Source organism: Anastrepha obliqua, chromosome 3 (genome assembly GCF_027943255.1).
Source record: "Anastrepha obliqua isolate idAnaObli1 chromosome 3, idAnaObli1_1.0, whole genome shotgun sequence".
NCBI classification, from domain to species: Eukaryota; Metazoa; Arthropoda; class Insecta; order Diptera; family Tephritidae; genus Anastrepha; species Anastrepha obliqua.
In genome coordinates this window covers 94359923-94382905 of record NC_072894.1, presented here as the reverse complement: position 1 = coordinate 94382905, position 22983 = coordinate 94359923, and the positions used below count along the sequence as shown (strand labels likewise).

Genomic DNA, 22983 nt, shown 5'->3' with positions numbered 1-22983 from the left:
TACAATTGGTGTATTTACATACACACACATATATATTATATATATGTATATATATATATATATGCATGTATATATGTATCGCGCTCTTGGCCTATTGGCGCGTTTGTCCGTGGAAATTACCAACACAAGTTGGCAATATAATTTATGATTGTAAACGGAAATGATGAAAGTTTGCAATGTTCGATTGTGCCAACAAAAAATAGAGCAACTATTAAATGTATGCACCTAGTGAATTGATGATGTTCATTGTGTAGGCAAATCAGTGTTGCAAACTGTCCATGGCAATAATTGTAAAATATTATTGCACTTAGGGATATAAAAAGCTGGTTGTCAGTGCTGTCGAATTTTATAGTGCTCTATAATAGTGCTCAGTAATAGCCGAAATTGAAGACATGCTGATTGGAACTATTTCGACAATAAGAAATCATTCCGATTTTACTCTGCAAGATTGCGGAATAAAAGCGAAAATTTTATATTTGATTTTCTTTATATAAGGTAGCGCAAAATTAACCATCGCGTCGGAAGATTTATAATTTTTGCAAATGGCGTCGCATGTCAATCATATTTGACACTTGAGAATTAGACAGCTGCGGCACACAAACAGACAAGCAATGGTGCGGGTAGAAGTTAAAGTATTATTATTATTATTTATTTATTAAATTGTAATTAAAATTATAAAGTAATATATTTACAGTACTAGCTACCAGGGCTATCGGCTAAGTCATTACGTGAACTAATTAGTATTACTTATTGTATATTATACACTTATATTTATTTACATACTACCATATACAGTAGATTCTGTTTTTATGCGGTACATACGTTCCGCAAGAAACAGTTTTTATGCTGCTACCAGTTCTATAGTAAAACTATAGATAGGTTTCAAAAGTGCTAAGAACCGCATAAATCTGAAATAATGTAATAAAATCGCATAAAAAAGGGTACTAGTCCCATATTATAACTATAGATACGTTCCATTCCGACCGCATGAATCTGAAATAATTAAATAAAATCGCATAAACAAAAAATTGTATTTTTGAAAATTATATCTTTATTAAAGAAACGTCAGAATCGAAAAATAAATTTACATCGTCAGAAATAGAATCAGACAATACCCGCATGTTGCGCATTCGTTTAGGATTTGGCGTAAAATCACTTCCGTCACTTGAGGAAATGTACACGTCTGATCTAGATGGTGATGCAGGCGGTTCCATACTTGTAGAATTAGCATTTCTGATGTAATCTGTGATGAGTTTTTGCTTAGCTGGTTTAGAATCTTGTTTATACAATTCGCGATAGGTCGACATGCATTTTTTAATTTAAAAAAAAACCTCACCATTTCAAAACCGCATAAAAACAGAATCTACTGTACTTATATATTACAATATCTTAAATTAGAAATTATGTTCAAATGTTTTAAAAAGTTGAAAAAAAAGTTTTACGTTGGTTTCTGTGGCAATGGAGAGAATTTCAATTGGGTTTTTATTTGCAAAATATTGCGTGCGTAGATGGGAGATAGCGGTACAACTTAGCCACAAATGACGTACTTTTAGGTAAGATTTGTTACAGAAAGTACATGAAGGTGGTTGAGAATTCTTCAAAAGGTATTCATGTGTTAGAAGTCAGTGGCCTAACCTTAGGCGTATAAACAATTATTCATCCAGGTTGATATGTTTGTTGGTAAGATGATCCCGTTCCCATGAAGATTCACTTCTTTGTATTGGTGTTTATAATTGGACCAATTACATTCTTGTCGTGAACCCATAGCTTTGGAGAATATATTTTTGATGGATTTTTGTCCGAATGGCATGCGGTAGTGGAGATACAATTTTAAAGCACGGTTTGCTGCCTTGTCGGCATATTCGTTACCTGTAATACCTGCATGGCTAGGCACCCACATGAGTTTTACTTTTGGTGACAGACTAATTAGTAGTCGCTGTAAACGGCATAGAGGATCGACAGTAATACGAAATCTTTTTGCAGCTTTAAAGACAGATAGACTGTCAGTGCATATCACCGTTTTTTTATTGATTCCCTTAGTCAGAGAAAGCTTATAATATACCCTGCAGTTCCGCGTCAAATATGGTTGCATAATTCGGAAGGAGTCCACAGGTGACATTGTCGCCATTATTGTTTGTTACAGCAAATGAGACTCCATCATCTTGTTTCGAGCCATCCGTGTATATGAAATTTCAGTTATTCTCTTGCAATGGATTTGCTATGCTATAAAAATGTGTCTGGTAAGTAGATTTATTTTCATATTTCTTTACGCAGGACGGCTAATTCATTCACAAACACGTTTCTTTTAAGCGCCCATGGTGGAAATTTGGGGCGGGGATCTTCATTGGGTGTGCGTCCATATTCCAATCAAGCGCTAATTATTTTATTTCGCATAGTGCTGACTTATGTGACATGCAAGTTTTCCTTTCTGTAACTATAAGAAGCTGAATTTCTTGATGTAGAATATGTTCACTGGTGCAAAATAGTTTGTAAACAGTGCGACTGCGTTGATATTGTATGCGGTCTTCAATTGATAGAAAGCCACCTTCAGCTAGAAGGTTTTTTACTGGTGTCGACCTGAACGCTCTAAGGCTTCGGCTGACTGCCATGTTAAAAGGCGCCTTGATCTTGTTAAGGGTATCTTTGCTGCATTTATCATTAGTTCGTAATCGATTTTGCTCTGTAGTATTAACTCCAACTTTCAATGGCATTTAGAGCGCTATTGAAAGTATCTTGGATTATTGTGACTGCAAAATATGTATACGTCATCGGCATATAGGCAATGCTTTACGTTATGTTGTTGGCTAAGCAATCGACTTACATCATCGAATGCTATCAGAATTAGTGTAACTGAGAGAGGTGACACCTGGGGATACCATGGTTATAAAGTATTATTAATTTTACATTTTTAGTTCCTTTCATTGTTTTAAGAACTGATTATAATTCATAGAAGGTAATATCATGTTCAAGGTGAATGTCCAAACTGTTTATGCAGTCGGCAGGGCGCGGGTGCGAACTAATATATTTTTAGATTAATCAATGAATTGTGAAGGAAAGTTCGATGTGAGCGATGCCTCGGAAATTTACCTGGCGAATTCTATGGAGATGTCCGATGGGTCGGAAAAAATCTGGCTATTGGAAGTTATAGACTTAGGGATTTTCGGTGTATATTGGTAGTCGAAAAAGTCTTTTCGTATTTTGTCAATAGATGTCGTTGGAGTCATCTATCTCCAGTGCTACCAATCACATTGTGTCATATCATGTGGTGCTAGAAAGGTGACGTTTTAAGCTTCGTTTAACTAAAAAAAATTTAATTCGGAGAAGTTGAAAAAAAGTTATAGCTGTTCAAAAATGAGTGAAAAGAATTAAGAAATTTGCTGTATTTTGAAATTTTTGTATAAAAAAGGGAAGAATGCCACGAAAGCCACCAATGAAATTTGTGAAGTTTACGGAGACGATGCTGTATCAGTTCGTGTAGCACAACAATGGTTCACTCGCTTCTCTTCTGGAAATTTCGATCTGAAAGATGCACCTCGCTCCGGTCGACCTATCGTTGAAAAAGTCGATGAAATTATGGGAAAGATTGACCAGGACCGTCACATAAGCTGCCATGACATCGCCAAGGCACTAAACATTCATCATCAAACGGTTTTGAACCATTTAAAAAAGGCTGGTTACAAAAAGAAGCTCGATGTTTGGGTACCACATAAATTGTCTGGGAAAAATTTAATGGACCGAATTAACATCTGCGATTCTTTGCTGAAACGAAATGAAATCGAACCATTTCTGAAGCGAATGGTAACAGGAGACGAAAAGTGGATCAAATACGACAATAATGTGCGAAAAAGATCATGGTGCAAGGGTGGTGAAGCTCAACAATTGGTCGCAAAGACAGGATTGACGCTTCGAAAGGTTATGCTGTGTGTTTGGTGGGATAAGGAAAGGAGTCATCCCCTATGAGCTGCTACAGCCTGCTCGAACGATTGATTCTATACCAACCTATTCGGCTACGGCGGGTTACTTTAGTTGTAGTAAAAAACCAAACCAAACTGTCAGTAAAAGTTAATTTAAGTTTTGGCTTTTTAGTCGTAACAACAAAATTACCAAAATACAATAATTGGACTATCAAAGCGTTAAGATTTCAATCATTCACTTACTATTTGCATACACTTTTTATTTCAAAAGCCTAGAAAAGAGATTACCGCGGTGTTAAATCATAAGTGAGGAACAAGTTTGAGTGATATACGCTATTACTATGTTGTTACGACCATTTCGAATTTCATTCTGCTATGAATCACGACAGCTGACAAAGAGCTACGCTCCACGACCGACAAAAGAAGACAGTCAGTTCTACTTTACTGGAACTACTCGAATTTATTTAAATTTCCGGCCAAGGACTGTCACTACAGCAGAATTTTCTACAGATGCATGGGGAAAGTTTATGTTACAACCGAAAAAAGTATCACACTAAATTCAATAATTAAAAGAACATCCAATACATAATAGTTTTGAAGATATACTTATATGTATGTATTATTGTATTATTATATTAAATGCATTTTGAAATTCATGAGCTCTTTCACTACTTTGCAACTTACTTTGCTATTTTGTGTTACAAATAATATTTGTATAATTATAGTAATTTTTTGTAAATATGTTTATAGTTCGCTTACCCGGAACTGACTAGAATGCTCGAATTTATGAAATTCTGGCTCCAATTCAAGTGCTTCTTCCAGATTTTGCAAGAATTGTCTTTGAAATGTGACAATTTCGTGAATATTACCAAAGAGTGCATTTATTTCAGCATTCGATAGGAATGTCTCTCGCTTCATTGGTTCTAAATAGTGTTCCAGTAGATTATTCAAGTGCTGAAAAAAGAGAAAGATGCACAGAAGTTATTGATTTTAGAAATTTAGATAAAAATCGAGAAAATATAAATTCTTAAATTAAGTCTCTAATATACATACAAGTACCTGCATATATATAACTTCATATAGAAGAGTTAAACAATTAAAGAAAAATGTATTTTTTATAATAGATTGGAATATTTTCAATTTAGCTCAAATGAAAGTCTGCGATCAATGAACACAGCTATAGCCCCTAGCAGCAGCCCGTAAAAACAAAAAATTTGCGACAAAAAATTTACGACTATGTACAATCCTTTCTGTTCAGGTTGTCCTGCGGGACACAGTCAGGCTCATAGCTCATTGTGATGCCGCATGGGGAGCCTGTCTCTATCCCTCCTAAAACAACTGTGTGCTTTTTAGAAATTTTAGAATATCCCTGATTTTTGCAGAACTGAGATCTTCCAACTCATTAAAAAATTGTCTACCTAGAATAGTAAACATACGTCTGCATATAGCAGTACAATGACACAGTAGGTGCGAGATTGTCTCTTCCTCCTCCTCATCTAGACAACTTCTACAGAAGTCAGGCATTTGCGCACCCATCCTTTGGGCGCGTCTACCTATTAGGCAGTGCTCCGTTATGACAGAAATGAGTGTGCTAAGACTATGCTTATTTTGGCTTAGCAGAGATTTTGTGCGTTTAGCATTGAGAGTCGGCCACAGTTGTTCGTTCGCTGTTCTTACGATTTTTCAAGGATAAGTAGCTTGCATGTTTGTAACCCATGGAACCTTTAGGTGATATGCCTCAGTCATCTCGTTAAGAGATGCGCGGCATTTCATCACTACATTGGAGGTTGTCGACTGTTTTGTGAGGGATTTTATCGCCGCTTGGCTATCAACTGTGTAGATATCATTTCCGGATATCACACCACACTGTACTCGTATCAGTGTCGCGGCTTTCATTATTGCCATCAGTGGAGCCTGAAAGACACTACAGTAGTCGGAGAGTCGAAAACTGAAGGAGATCCCCAGACGTTCGGAGTATACACCTGCGCCCACCCTGCCCTCGAGCTTTGAACCATCTTTGTAAAGATGGATGGACTCGCCCTATCTTACATAGTACCGTTCCCACTCTTCCCTTGTGGGTCGTGAATGCTGTTATGGCAAATGTAGGTGGGAATGCATAGTCCATCAGTCCGGGATGCCCCAAAGTGCCAGTCAGGATTTTACCGTGACCGTAATCCGTGTTTGCCAACTTACTTAGAGTGTTCATCCTTATTGCCGCACTGCGTGAGTTATATCTTGCCTACAGATCTGCCGGAAGGAAGTTTAATGTCGCATATAATGCTGTCGATGGTGCGGTTGACATAGCACTGGTTTTAAGAAAAGATGCTAGTCTTTGTATATATGTAAAAGTGTATAACCAAAAGAGATTAAGACATCTCATAGCCCTCCTTAAGGACAAGCTGAAAACGCTGACGGGCATTCGCACAGCCCACTACAGAATGCATAGGCTTGGAATGTGGTTCACTGACTCCTGCCATTTCTGCGACCAACCAACGGTTTGCTCGAGTGTGATGTTATAGCGAGAAGAAAAAACAGACATCCCGGCTGGGTATGGATAAGGTCAAAGTGCAAACCTACCTCCCTCCCTTTTTACTCATTTCATTCATGTACTATGGAATTATAGGGTTATGTAATCGATCACAATTGACTACATTTTCATATGTACCACTTAGGGTTGCTTGTCTGTCTGACAGACTGTTGACCTTATCTTGAGAATAACTAGACATTTTATTTAAATTTCCGCTCTGGGACAGATGAAAATTGTAACACTTCAACTTCTATACAGTTGAACGGCTAAGCGTTAAAAGCTTTTTAGTATTCATGAGGAACTCTGAAGTTTTCCTGGGCAACCAGAGTTAGGAACGTAGTATGGGGATATAAAATAGCTTTTGGTCAAAGCTTTCCTTTATTTTTGCTATAACCAATTTTCTATCCACTTGCCATGCTTCTTGGGATTAGTTATCTTTCGATTGAGTTTTCTTTTTACCAAACTTAAAAATAATCTCACTACTAAAACTAATTTGTGTGTATGAACATAAATTTCCAGGCCTCGCCGTACTAAATAATGTTAAATGCAGCATTCTTGGGTATATATGTATGTACGTATGTTCTAAATTCTTATTGTTAAAACGCCGGTAGCGATGAAAAATTATGAATTCACAAATATTTTAATTAATACTAGAAAACGTCAACAATTTACTGAAAAATAATACTGCAGCAATATCAAAATTATTAGACAAGAAGTAATGAATAGGGACCTCAAATTGGCAATCGAATAGGGAAAAAGGAGGACGAATTGCCCAAAGGCCATTTCAAAAAGGGAACGACGGAAGCCGAGAGCACAGTTGCAAACTTGAAAATCACACAAATGTTGGTACGCATTCGTTTACATTTGTATATCCACGGGTAAGAGTCTGAATTTCCCAATAAACCTTTTCGTTTAATTTAAACTTTAGATGCATTTGATATGAATTTTTTTATTTTTGTTTTGCGGGTATGGTATGTCCGGAGACTAAAAAAACTTCCTCTCGTTTGGAACCGTCCTTGACTCTGGAACCGCTTTCACATTCCGGCGTTTTTTTATCCGGCAAATTCTTTACACGAAACCACTAATGATCTCCCACGTTTCCTCGCTACTTAGCATCTTGTTGCTTACATTTTCCGGGGTTATGTGACCGACTGCATTCTCCAGCGATCGACGTTCTTGTTCCCAACGTATACATTGGAAGAATGTGTGTTCAGCATAATCTTCGGCAGCATCCCTGTATATGCATGTGGAATGTTCGCATTTCCCTATTGTGAACAGGTATCAGGTCAGTCCATAAGTTCGTGCGTTTTTTAAGGGTGGTTTTAAAATTAATAAAAAAGGTGTAATATATTTTCCTTCATTATTTACAATGTCTTTCCAATGTTTAGGCAAATTTTTAATTCCCAGCTCAAAAAATTATTTGTCCTTGGAGCCAAAATACGCTTCGATATTTTTTTTTATAGCTTCTTTTGAGGAGTAGTTCTTGTTACTCATATGGGATTGAAGTCCACGGAAAAGGTGATAATCACAAGGTGCAATATCCGGAGACCATGGTGTATGCGGCATTAGCTCCCATCCGAGCTCGTTCAGCTTGCCTAATGTTTGCCTTGTGGTATGAGATCTTGCGTTGTCGTGGTGAAACAAAACTTTGCGTCTATTCATTAAAGACGGTCGATTTTTTTTAAGTGCCTCATTCAGGTTTGATAGCTGATGGGAATAATAATCAGCAGTTATCGTCTGGTTTGGTTCCAGAAGTTCATAATAAACAATACCGGCCATATCCTACCAAATAGACAGGAGAATATTCTTGGAGTGAAGGCCATCTCTAGGGGTCGGTTCTGGTGTTTCATCTTTATCTAACGATTGGCGTTTGCGAACAGGATTATTGTAAAGCACCCATTTTTCATCACCAATAACGATACGGTAAAAAAAATTTCATTTTCAAGCCGTTGCAGCAGCTGAGAACTCATATTCACTCTCTGCTGAAGGTTGGCGACGGAAAGTCTATGCGGAACACATTTTCCCAGCTTTGAAACCTTTCCCAACTGAACCAGGTGCCTGTGAACTGTTCAATGCGATGAATTTAACCTCTGAGCTATTATATCGACTGTCAAATTTGGTACGAGTTTGAGCACGGCGTCGGAGTTAAAGACTTAAGGACGACCAGCACGCGGGGCATTCTCCACGTCGCAGTTACCACTTCGGAATTTTGAAAACCACTTCTGCGCAGTCCTTACACTTACGGCATCCTCTACGTGAACAATGTTTATTTCTGCAGCAGCAGTTGTTGCATTTTTACTACTCTTATAAAAAAAAAATACAAAATACAGGGTGGGCCATATATCGTTTGCTTTTTGAACCACCTATTGTTTTGAGAATGGTAACACAAATGACATGTCAAATGTGTTCATAATTTACTTAAAGGTTTGACATTTACGAAATGGGACGCTATACGCTTGAAAAAAATTGGGAAATATTGAAAACCTATTTTCAAAGTGGTGTGTCTTCTTCTTCTTTTCTGATTTTCACATCGGTGGCTACGTCAATAAGCAAAAGTGTCGGATTTGGGGCTCAGAAAATTCACACGTTACTGTAGAGAAGTAAATGCATCCACAAGGAGTCACTGTTTGGTGCGGTTTTTGGTCTGGCGGCATCATCGGGCCATTTTTTTTCGAAAATGAGCAAGGAGCCGCGGGTACAGTAAGTGGTGAGCGTTACCGTGACATGCTCAACGAGTTGTTTCCAAAAATTGAAGAGGCCGACATGGACGACATTTGGTTTCACCAGGATAATGCAACTTGTCACACTGCCAAAGTTACACTCGAACTTTAGGCTACCGTTTTTGAAAACCGAATAATCAGCCGAAATTCCGATATCAATTGGCCGCCTCGGAGCTGTGATTTAAGCCCGTTGGAATATTTTTTGTGGGGAGCCGTTAAGGACAAATGCTATGCGAACCATCCAGAGACGATTGATGCTTTAAAACACGAAATCGAAGTTGCCATTCATGAAATTGGAGCCCAAACAATCGAAAATGTGCTTAAAAATTGGGTTGATCGAATGGCCTACTGTAAAGCCAGTCGTGGCAGTCATTTGAACGATATTATTTTTCATTCATAAATGACAATGTTCAATCTCCAAAATAAAAAACAAAGTTTGGAAAAATATTGATTAGTTTTTTTTTATAGCCGATTCAAAAAGCAAATTTTACATGACCCACCCTGTATGTCTCTTATACGCTTTCGAAGATTTCATTTTATTTTTTAACAGCATGTGCTTCTATCAGCGATTAAAATCACTTGTTCAATGCACAATATATTAGAGAAAATTTAAGAAAAGAAAATAAAAATAGTTCTGTTATATTCCGCGGATAATTTTTTGTAGGCAAAAATCGTACAAAAGTGAAATTTTGGGTAAAATAGGCACGAACTGATGGACTGACCTGATATTTCAGGAAATACCCGTGCCCCGAAAGCATTTGGATTGTATAAAAATTGACTTCAACGAAGTTCCTGCCGTTCCATGTGGTGACGAAAGTTATAGGTAAGAGGGAAATTAGTAATTTTCTATTTGGCCTCAACGGGATTTCTCTAGTTGGTACCATATGAGGAAAGTTTTTTTATTCCATAATTTTAATTAATTTCGTAATTTATTTAATACTTTTAGCAAGTTATTTAACTAAAAATTAATTATGAGGGCTTTTAAGCTTTTGAAAAATGAGATTAATTTTATTGTCGACAATTGATATGAAAACTTTCAAGTTAATCGAAAAATGCATTTACTTAGCAACGATACAAAAAAAAAAAAAAATTAAAGTAATTAGAGAAGCAGGGTATATTCCGAACTATCAGCCATTTTTTGAATTAATTATATATACTTTTTAAATAAAAGTTTTTTATACAAGCAAGTGCTACTAGCAAGTATTAAATGATTTATCAAATATTCCTCAATCTTAGCACAAGTTGAGGAATAAATTTTGAGAAATTTTAAAACTCAACTTAAGAACTAAGTGCCGACTTACACCAGAGACATCTGGAAGGGAGTCACTAGAAACTCTCTTTTGACGTTTCATTTGTGGTCATACGTGAAAAGTGTTTTCGGCATCTTCTTTCGACTTTTTTAGCATCTTCTGGTTTGGATATATTCTACAATCCGTGAAAATGTAAAGCGGAGAAAGTTCGTGAACAGTTTGTTATATATTTCAATGAAGAAGAAAAAAAAAATTAATTAAAAATACTTCATACATAAAAACTCGACGTAAAAATAAATTGAGTATCTAGAATTGGAAAAATAAATTTTGAACTCAACTTAAAAATGCCCCATAAGATTTTTAAATCATATCTACTTTACTAGCAAAAATCATGCTGCATTTTCCAAACAGCGTTCTGATGTTTGCCATCGTTCATTTCTTTTATTTGATTGAAAACTAACAAAGAACTCAGAGCTTTCTCTCATAAAAGAAGAAAACGAATAAAGCAACTACCAAAAATTGTTTTGCAGCCAACTTTAAGATTGACAATTCGAATAAGAAGCAAGAAGCGTGTCGCCAGTACGGGAGACAAAATCCACTCTCTCCAAAATGTTTCCTTGTTTAAATGGGCACTAAGAGTTTATCAGCCTTTGGGGAAAATTTTCTTTGTGCTTGCTGGGTTTACAGTGTATATAATGCATATGTATTGGTAGAAAAAGGTGTATCCTAATGGTATGCAAAAACTTTCAAACAATAAATAGTTGCATAAATAGAAGTTTCAGTTAGAGAATACAGCCCAACATGCCATTATTTGATAACGTGGCCTATGCATTGTGGTTTATGGCTGCGGCAAAAGTTAATACCACCAACTGTACCAATTAGTGCCGTTTGCTGTTTGCACTTTTGCTATCAGCACTTAAATTCTGCCAAGTTGCGCAAAACTTCCTCAAACTCATTAGAACACTGCTAGTAGCTGCGGAAAAGTATGAACACCTTGGGAAATGTGATTTATTCATACATATGTACGTACATATCTTATGTATGTGTGTATGGAAATTGCTGATAACAGCCACGGACATATCTACTATATGCACTATTTTTTTAACCGGTAGTCATAATTTTTATCTCATGCAATAGTTATACGTTACTTTTATTCTAGTTGCGAACTTGACTTAATGACTAACAATAACTCCCGGATAATATTTTAATGAATTGTAACGTTTTTCAATTCTCTTTTATTTTTTAATTAATAATTATTTAGTTTGAATGTCGGATATACTAGTTTCCGCTTGTACTTTGCAAGTAGCAAAACTTTGATATCCTTTGTTTGTTTTATTCAGAATTATCTCTCTATCGATGTGATAAATACCAATTAATATTAAGGCATGGAAATTTCGGGATCTCCTAACGAATGAAATAATTTTCAGTTATTTTACTGTATAATATTATATACGCCGTAGCCGAATAGGTTGGTGCGTGATTACCATTCTGAATTCACAGAGAGAACGTTGGTTCGAATCTCGGTGAAACACTGAAACACGAAAATTAAGAAAAACATTTTTCTAATAGTGGCCGCCCCTCGGTAGGCAGTGGCAAACCTCCGAGTGTATTTCTGTCATGAAAAAGCTCCTCATAAAAAAGAAAATATCTGCCGTTCGGAGTCGGCTTGAAACTGTAGGTCCCTCCATTTGTGGAACAACATCAAGATGCAGACCACAAATAGGAAGAGGAGCTCGGCCAAACACCCAAAAAGGGTGTACGCGCCAATTATATATATATAATATTATGAAAAGAAAGTTTTTTTTTGTACGTCATTCGTTCTTAAGGTACGTGTGAGGTACATGACTTTGCAGGAATCTACTATGCAGCTTTCGAGGTTAACGTAATTTTTGCAGTCTTCTATTGGTTTTGGAAAGATCTTGCATAAATAAATTTAGTATTCGATACGTATTGCCGACAATGTATCTCAAAAATGAAAAAAAAAAAACAATTGCAACAACTAACGCCTCTCCTACACAGTCATTGGCCTGCAATAGAAAAGAAATACAACTAAACCAAGCTGAACAAGATGCAAAGAGCGCTTAGCGCCAGCCCTACTGAAGCGCTTAATGTACTAACACATGTATTACCATTTGGCTTCCATTCCAAACTAGTCTTACACTGTAGAGAGGAACTAGAATTGCTTAGTCATTGGCTTGAAATTACTCTGATATGGGTTCCCGAGTACAAGAACATACGAGGTATTGAGATAGCGGATGAGCTAGCAAGAAAAGGTTCGGCACTAGACATAGCAGAGGCAGTGACAGTCGTCACCCCACTCAACATAATAAAAACATCCATTGCTTCACACTATCATGCTTTAGTCGAAAGAAGGTGGAAGCAATTAACTACATGTATTACAACAAAAAACTCATGGCCGTCGTACAAAATACAAAGGACGAACTACCTAAGAGGATACTTTCAAACACCAAACATTTTACGCATCACTGCAGCCCTTACAGGTCATTGGAGGTAGGGGATCATGCAGCCAGATTCAACCTTCCTTTCAATACCGTTTGCAGAAGCTGTCAAGCGGAAATAGTTAAACTATTAACTGAGGTCGTACACGATTTCATGCGCTAAAAGCAGACTTGGGCAAAGAGAAACAGGTACAGCAGGCCATGAAGGTAACTCTGAAAGGTTTTTTAGAACATATTCAGTGAAAGTATATTCTGCAAATAGCCACTTAGCTACCTCGGTTCTACGTGCTTCCCTTTACTCAGGGTTATTGATGACCAGAGAATTGCCCATTTGAAGATTAGAATCTGAAAACTTTCCATCCATTCAATCTTTTGGCCAATACCAGGAACCAGTTCTGTGGTCTACCTGAACTCTTTATTGAGCAGGTAAGCTATCATATTTTAAGCACTCCTAAGTTTATATGTACTCGTATACTCTAGCTCCAGCATTCCCATTATTCAGTTTAGATGGTTGGATCCATCAGTATACCTTCTCATAGATCCAAATTTCGCACTGGAATTATTTTCATACATTTTTTACTGATCGTGAAAATATCTTACACAAATATATGTAGCAGATCCTTCCGACAGTAAGTCCTTAGTTCGATTCCCATTGCTGATACTGTATATTAAAATTATAAAGTTTGGGGCATATTTGTAAGGGCTGTGTATCCAAGTCGTCGCCAGTATTCAATAGCACTGGGCTGGATCTGGACACTGTGGAAGCTAATTGACTCACTGCCAAATAGAATTTTCCAGTCAACAAATATGAATGAAAGTTCAACAACATATGTATTACTAGCACAATACACGGATATTTTTTACCTAAACATTTTAATTTTATTGCATGCGGCTAAGAAAATTTCGCGCATAAATATTAAATATTTAAATATCCTTTCCTTTAATAATTTTGAAATGTTAATAATATTAGTTATTTCTGTTCTGTATAAAAGTACATTGAAGTAGTTTATTTCGCAGTTGCTTATATTATTATATACATATATTCTACCATGTGAATGATGTGTGACATGTGCGGGTAAGCAAATTTTGCTCGCTGTATCTAAAGTCAGCATTGATTTTGCTTGTATACGATTCATGAACTGATGGGTCAAGGAAGAAGCTTTGAAAAGGGATTTGATTCATTGAATAGGGAACATGATATAATATGCGGAAATCCCGAAATCCCGAAATCGGCAGTGATCTGATGTGGTCTAATAATAGCCACTGGCCAATAGCCAATAGTATAATCGATAAGCTCTGCTCTTCGTCTACTTGATTTCGCGAGCCGACTTTACAAATTAACATTTTAAGTATGTATTATTATACTTTGTTTACTTATCGGCTGTGAGGGGTCATATAAAACAAGCACAAAACAAAGTTTGTCTTTTCTTACTTCGCCCCTTTATTTAAGATAAAACTTATCTACTATACCCTATTTTCTACTTTCCATTTACTTCTACAAGTCACGGTAGTGTCTTTAATAAGAGAAACTATTTGTAGACAAGAATATTTGCTTGTGGTACATACACATAGTCATTCATACTTTGTATAAAATATAAATTTTATAATACCTTACGTGTAATTATATTCAAATAAATCGAAAATATGCTTTCTTGGTTTGCAGAATTATATAAAATACGAGTATCTTTCACAAATACATTCCAAATCATCATCATTCCTATATTAATCAACAAATACACCGCTGCTTTCAGTTTCCACATTTTTATGCAACTTAACGTCGCTTCCTGCCCACCGTTAGGTGCTATTATCCCTGCCTGCACCAGCTACGGTTGCTGTTTCACTTGCGTATTCCTTGCAAAAATTTGAACTAAATTAGCATAAAATTAACGCCTCACCGTTATCTGCAATTCGGTTCATTAATTTAGCATTAAGATTGTTGAAGTACTGGCAGTATTGTCGTCCTTCATTTGCCAACTCTTCATCCATGCCACCGTTAATGCTTACTCGCAATTCGCTCTGACTATAAAATTTACATTTATTTCGTAGTTTTCACCCTAAAATGTTATTAGTTGTTGTCCTGAAATTCGTAGCTCTGCTTCTTTTTAGTCGTACCTTCTTCATACTATTAGTGTTTACCGTAATTATATTGTAAGTACTCGTATACTTGACTTGTATGCATTGCCAGTTATGTTCATGAATTTTCTCGCACCTGAGGCTCTTATCGCAAAAATCTTGTAGCGTAATTCAAAGCGAGAATGCCTTTAACATCTCAACTTGAATTTTCCGCTTTTACTTTGTCCGTTATTGCATTCAGCTAAGCACATCAAACCCAATTGGCTCCATTTATTCGCTCGTTCATTCAATATCTTGGATTCGTTATAAAGCGTTATTCGAATTTTGTAAGCCTTGCAAGTGGGTTTTCTGCAGTACTTAAGCAGAAAAGTAATTAATTTTAAGACTATTTTCTGCATCATGGTTGATCTGTGATGCACTTATATACATATGCACACACACATTTATGTATATACATGATGCGTTTGTGTTTAAGAGCACCCCAAAGAAATATTGAATAGAGCGGTAAACTTGTGCATAGAAAGCTTCTGGTCTAGATTAGTTCATATTTCGTTTTTTCTCCGCATAAGAAACTTTCTAAATTTAGTAATATTATTTCATTTGATGAAGCTTTGGTTTTGTTACTTTTATACTGGTTCACTCATCACATCCTCTCTCATATCATAAGCAAGATAAGTAAGCAGTGAGATGGTGAGGTAATCGCTATGGGCAATGATGAAGACCTACTCGTGGAATATGCTTTTAATAATGCTACCTTTTCACAAACATGAGAGGGATGCGGTGCCAGTCATTTGATTTAGTTCTATACTTGCGTATAATATAACCTGATTCGGAGTTAGTCTAAATGGAGTCGATGTGACTGCGGTTTGCTAATTAATTGCGTTTTTGCTTTTTTCAATGGCTTTGGTATACAGGACAGGTTTATGCATATGATGGACTTGTTATGAAAAGGACAAATAACATTGCATATAATCGTGGTAACCCAACCAAAATTAGTGTGATTTCTGTGGTCACCATAGAAGAGTGAGTTTGTGCCTGTAACACCAAAATATGACAGAAATCTTTTCTAATAGTGGTCTCATAAAACTATCTGTTGTACGAGTGGTAAAGTGGGATTTGGAATCTTTTCCAATTCTCCTCACATCAATCTATCATTTAGATTACCCGACTACTGTAGTGTATTCCAAGCGGAAGTATGCGCTATCTGGTATGCTGCGAAAACTCTCTTAGAAAATAGAATATCACTAGAGGATATCCGCTTTTTCACCAACAGTCAAGTGGCCGTTCGAGCACTCAGCTGCTCTTATACCCACTTAGATGTGGTTCGATCCTGTCTCTTATCTCTTAACGAAATAAGTGTTCAGAATTCTGTCCAAGTTATCTGGATACCCGGTCACAGTGGATTCGAAGGTAACTGCAAAGCTGATGAGTTCGCAAGAGCTGGAGCTGCGCAATCAAATGTTAGTAACCTACCCACAATCCAAATTCCGCTCTCAACATGTAAAATGTTCATTGATCGAGAATTTCACAGCATTGCTGATCGGAGGTGTCGAGTGGAAACTACTTGCGTTATGACCAGACAAATCTGGCCATCCTACAATCTGAAACAGACAAAAACCCTTATAAGTCTTTCGAAATACGAACTAAGGCATATAATATCTCTTATCACCGGCCACTGCCGTTTGGGCACTCACGCACGTCGGCTCGGGGTTCCTCAAAACGACCTGTGCCGATACTGCGAGGACGAAGATGAGGAAGTATCGAGCAGGCATTTGCTGTGCAGTTGTCCCGGTCTAGCCAGAAGTCGACTCGCTCTTCTAGGTTCTCCAACAATTGACAATCTTTCAGTACTCTCAAACCTGAAAATCGAATCTCTCATCAAATTCTCGAAATGAATTAATATCTTTGACCAAAATCTACAATAAAAATCTCGGTTAGGTGGGGAAATCATATAACATAATGATCTCTAGGGCAACACAACGGACCCAACTTGCGGTCTATGTGGCACTCCGATGAGGGGTCACCCTTAAACCAACCAACCAACCATCTGTTGTACGAAGGTTTTATTTCAAGCATCAGATGAGAATATTACGACGAGACGAGAATATCAGCCCGCCTACTTTTAATTAATCTTAAACAACTAGAAAGTAGAAGATCAATTTTGCCCTTGCCTTTTTTGTTTAATATTATCATGTGCAATTATGCCTACAATGCTCCTGCTGCTCGAACTCTTCATGAACTCAATGATATCTCGAGTTCTATTGCATTAAATTTTATCTAAATTTAATTCACAAAATTAATTTTTCTGCTCAAATAAACTGAGTGTTGTAACTTAACTTTTTGTTAAAGATATTTTTGTAGTATGCAGTCAATATGAATAATTGGAGTTTAACTTAATTTTATTAAATATAATTTGTAGTAAATAGTCACTAAGAGCAATTGTTTATTGAATTCAAAAGAAATAAGGAAATAGCTAACAAAGGATGTACCTGCGATATATACTTTATATATCGTACTTACATATATATAGCGTGTGTATATACATATATGATACCTTTTCCGAACAAAAAATATATAGGAGTAACCCTGGATAATAAACCCTTATTAATGTCTCAGGCTCAGAAAAATGCTTCTAATTGCTGGGAATAGTCACCCTTATACGTGTAAGTATGTATGACGGAATGAGAGTTCTCGATTGTGGCGTCCTTTCAACAATTATGTAGCCTTTTAATGCCCCTTTCTTTAATAGAATATTCGTATGTCTTGGCTTTTCAAGTCAAAGCATATGCTATACTTAAGTATACGGCTTATACAAGTACATTATTACTGGAAGTAAAAGTTTACTTGCTTTTGCTGTTAAATTTCCTTAACATCATTGGGTATATCACCGATTTCTTTAAAAGTAAAAAGGTCCTCAAGTCATTCCTTGCCAAATGCAGTAAACATAATAAATTTATTATATTCTGAGGGCCTACTCAAGCAGAAGCAGTTCGGAATGACTTATTTGACTTTCTATCCTGAGTGAGCTCCAGCAGACATTTTGAGCCTGCTACCACTATTAGCATTTCTTTCTTTGGCTAGTTATCTGAACCCATTGAATACAAGATAGAACTGAAGATATCTTATGGTTATAGACCTGTTTAAAAAAAATTATTAATGGCGAAATAATTTCAAGCGCCAAATCGAAGATGATTTTTCGAAGAACATTTTGAAGCCGGACTAAACAAGCATTGCGTTCGCACGTAAAATGATCTTATTAAAAATAATACAGTCTGTGTCAGAAAAAATGAACCAATTATTCATGAAGTATAAAAGATATATATTTAAATTTTGTTTACATAAAAGTACATGTACGCGTCGCAATTTCTTAATAAGCCGTGTAGTCCTCATCGTCGTCGAGTATAGCCTGGCATCTTCTTCATGCTTTGAACAAGCTTTTCTGCGTAGCTCGTCGACAAACGGGACTAGATTTTGCGAATTGGATGCACGAGTTGCTTTAAATCATGGACTGGCCTTCGGGCAAGATGCGTTTTCAATGGGGCTGGCGTCTGGGGCCTGGAAAGGCCAGTTCAATGCTGTGAGAGCAGGGTTTTGATGATGTGGGACGGTGGGATATGTTCGCATCTTTCAGTTCAATTAAGACGTTCAATGGTGTTGATGCTCACATCTATTCGCTTTTTAGCAAGAGCTGATCGTGCTTGGCGTAGTCACAAGAAGGGTCCCGCTAAAAAGTTGGACGATCACTAATTTTTGGTTGGTTGCGTTTACGGGAAAGTTTCGAACGACACTTTGAGTGGGACTATTATGCGTAAAAAGCAGAACGAAATATAAGGTTGGCAAAAAAGTCTTGCGGTATTTCCGCAAGCTTGTCTTTGCAAGCGCGTGGTTCTAGTTGTATTCGTCGCATCGGTTCACGCTAGAGCTTTTTGGAAAGCTCTTTTCACGTACTAACACGTGTTTGATTAATTGTTGTTTGCTTTTAGTTGTTCGTGAGTTATAGCGTCGCAAACATGGAGCAAAATAAAGAGAAAATACGGCATATTTTACAGTACTACTACGATAAAGGCAAAAATGCATCTCATGCTGCCAATAAAATTTGTGCAGTTTATGGACCCGATACAGTTTCCATTTCCACCGCACAACGATGGTTTCAATGTTTTCGTTCTGGTGCAGAGGTGATCGAAGATGCGCCACGGTCCGGAAGGCCTGTCGTCAAAAATTGTGATAAAATCGCTGAATTGATCGAAAGAGACCGGCATAGTAGCAGCCGTAGCATCGGCCAAGGGCTGGGCATGAGTCATCAAGCCGTTATAAACCATTTGAAGAAGCTTGGATTCAAAAAGAAGCTCGATGTATGGGTGCCACACGACTTGACGCAAGAAAACATTTTTGTCCGTATGGATGCATGCGAATCGCTTCTGAATCTTATATATATATATATTCTGAATCTATTATATATATCTTGAAGTCACAAGAAAAAAACCGGTTCTTTTCTTCTGACACAGACTGTATTCCCTGCATTTCCGCATGTATGTAAAGTGAATTTGAAGTTTTGAAGTTTTAATAAGATCTCTATTATTATCTAATACTATATCACGGGTGAATGCCATCTGAATTGTGAGACTTTCCTTATAATAATTTTTGTGTGGCCTCTGAAAGCCTCTCCCTTGAGAGAGGGTGTAAAATTGTTCTTGTAATCAATAGCGTATGCTTCTGCTTTTTGTATAAAAAAAACTTTTTAAATGGTCCATATGTAGTGTTTTTTTAAATCATGTGTTATTTTGACAGAGGGTGCTCTTTCTCGTTGGAAATCTTAACAGAAAGTCAATATCATATCTCAGCGGAATGAAATGAATTACTTTAAGCTTGAACAATGTTGGGAAATATTGCAGGTCTCGGCGGCTACGTCAAGAAGCCAATGCATCCTGAGAGATTGACAGTTCGGCGCTGATTTTGGAGAGGTGGTATCACCAGAGACATGATAACAACCCAGCCACATGAATGAAATCATGTCTGACAAATAATGGGAATGTTTGCTTTTAGGAATAAACCAATACCGAAAACAAAAAATCATCTTTGTTCATTTTAAATTTCAATTGCTGTGCTATTTTTTATGCCACCGGAACGTGGTGTTGAGCGAGTTTGGGGAAATTGCCAAATTGGAAACAGGGACTTGCTTAATTTTTTAAGTATTGGTACCTCGGAGTTCTTGATTTTGAAACACTGGGCTGTAGTGGAGATTGGTCACGGGTTATAATTGACTTAATATGGTCCGAGGTTATTTGGTTTCGAGTAAAGGGCTATTGGTGTAATTTTTGCTTCCTAGTGCAAGTTGGATACGGGCATTGAATGCATTTATCATAATCTTTATTTTGCATCCTATTTTGCGGCAAAAGATAAATCGTCCTACAAAAGTGGTATTGGAATATTTAAGTGGCACTGGAATGATTGGAAATTACGTTGATGAATAAGTTAATTTTCAGCCTGTTTTCTTTATTAGGCTCGGGACATTTCAGCCCATGTGTTATGTACGTTTACGCATATGTGATGCTTACACCCTGTATTGAATGTTTGGTCGAGCTCCACCAACTATTTTTGGAGTGCGCCTCCGAACGGCGGTTGTTTTCTATGAGGAACTTTTTCATGACACAAATAACATCGGAGGTTTGCCATTGCCAGCCGAGAGACGATCGCTACTAGAGAAAACCTTTTCTATCATATGGAGTGTCATTTTCGGTGTTTCGAATGCGGGCACTATCGCATGGGCGTCCATATTTCAACTCATTCGGCTACGGCCGCCGTATAAGTTAATAATTTTTGATAAAAGTAACGATTTTTTTTTCTGAGATTAGTGATACATTGTTGCAATTAAATTTCTCGTTTAAGGGGCATTTAAATATATTGAAGGTTTTATCTAATGATTTTTTTAAATGGTTATATGTATGTATTTTCTATCGGTATTTTTTTTGTAGCGTAATCCTTAATATTTTTAAACTATCGACTTTAGTTATATTTATTTGTTTGCTCTTATTGCTTGAAGAGCAATAATGTTTTCAACAGAGGTTTGAATTTTTCATTTTTAGTATATTATAACTGGGTTTGTTGTAGGTTTTTGATGGAAAAGGTTGACGCTTGGGGAATGCTATTTTGTAGAGGAAGGCAATTAATTTCTTTAATTTTAATTTTTTTGTTGAAAAATTTAGTTACAACTCGAGAGCTACTAACACTACGTTGTTGAGTTTTATGTGAATTGTTGGAAAGTAATTTTTTATATCTTTCATTTCTTTTGAAATTTCCATCAATATGGTGTACAGGAAGTGAAGTTGTGTAGAATTAGAGGGAAACTGCTTATTACGAAATTCCATAACAAAGTAATGCTTTCAACTTAATTTGCTTGTGTTTTATTGGAAAATTCCCGGTACTTAATTGCTAGACCTCATATTTAGCATAAATATTTGTTCGGGACAGCTCTATCACTTGGGGCTGGTTGGCTGAGAATCCTCATTCCTGTTGGCAATCACTTTTATTTAGTTCCATTCCATTCCATTCCATTTATTATGCCTATCCTTACAAAAATTGTCAAAAAAATTGTAAATGGACTAGTATTTTTGTGCATCTACCATAAAAAAGTAAATGTACAAATATGTGTGCATTTATTAAAGGGGCATTTTGTGGTTTTCAAATTGTGAGTTAAGAATGTTTTTCCGTTTGATAAACTAATATAATATGAACATACATACATATGCACTTATATTGTATATATGCACAGATATAAACTACTTTACATGGATTGAACTTTCACTCACCTTAACATACGTGCGTTCTGTATCGACCAATTCCAAGATGACCTTGCGCAGTTTCTCGGCATCGGTGAGCTGACGTGACGGTGTCAGTGCGGCATTCGAGGCTGACGATGTGACTGAGCCAGTTGGGCTGGATTTACGGGTTTCCTGAGGTGAACGACAAAATCCGGTAACCTTCAATCAAGCGTTTCCATCGACACAAAAAATCAGCGATGAAGACGATGGAAGAAGGTTGATTGATGTTTTTTAAATTTAATTTTGTTTGTGCGTTTTGTTTTGCATTTGGCAATCAATTTATGCAGATTTTTTTTTTTTCAGATTTAAATTTTGATTTTGATTTTGATTTTCAAGTGACAAATAGTATTGGTAATGATGTTTTTTTTTGGTTTCAGTAGTAGTGGTGTTGTATTTGTTTTAGCGGATTTTTTTTAATTGTTATAATTTTTTTTAAATTAATGTTTTTGTTATTATAAAACGTAGTGTTCGCAAAGAATTCATTTAAATTGGATTCAATACAAGATGATATAAAAAAGTAGATGAAGAAAGAAAGAAAATTGTGAAGTTAGCAAAAATGTGAGTGGTGTAAATTTGTGCAAAAAAGATTTATATAAAAGGTGAAAATAAGTTAATAAATGTAGGTTGATAAAGTGAGGTGCTGCAAGTGGGGGCGGGGAAGGTGTAAGTTAATTTAAAAAATTGAGATGTGCATATGATCCGGTGAATTTCTACACCTACAATTGTTTTAGATGAAGTGAGAAAATCTATATACCCGTACGTATATATCTATATTAGTAATAACTAACATTGTGTGAAATGATAAAAACAAACAATTTATGTATATGCAAACAAGTTTTTTTAGCGTATGCAAATATGTGCGCGTGCCTATATGTACTGAAATAAAATATAATATTAATAATAAAAAGTAATACAATATTAATAATAATATATAATATTAGGCTACAGTATTCGTTTGCCATTGATATTTTAACCAAACTTGGTATTTAGATGCCAAGGGAAAGAGTCATACTGCGGATGGAAGTGTTATGTTTTTTCGAAGCTTCATTTATTTTCTCATTGTGGCCCATTTCTCGTACAAGAATGCACTATTTACATATTTTTTTGTTTAATATGAAGAAAGAAACATACGAAATGATCAAAATGCATATAAAAATACGGCTAATTTTATATTTTGTGTCAAGAGTTAAAGGAAAATCATTACATATAAACTCAAAATGAA

At 36.3% G+C, this 22983-nt stretch overlaps 1 protein-coding gene across 1 annotated transcript in view; it reads right to left on the bottom strand.

Moving 5' to 3' along the window:
- LOC129243049 (protein still life, isoforms C/SIF type 2) overlaps positions 1-22983 on the bottom strand; it is a 297252-nt gene that overhangs the window by 51134 nt on the left and 223135 nt on the right. Inside the window, exons 11-12 of the mRNA XM_054880124.1 lie at positions 21750-21920; positions 4674-4868 (exon numbers count right to left, since the gene is read on the bottom strand). Of these exons, the coding sequence (XP_054736099.1) occupies positions 4674-4868; positions 21750-21920 (366 nt within the window). The remainder of the gene's footprint in view (positions 1-4673; positions 4869-21749; positions 21921-22983) is intronic.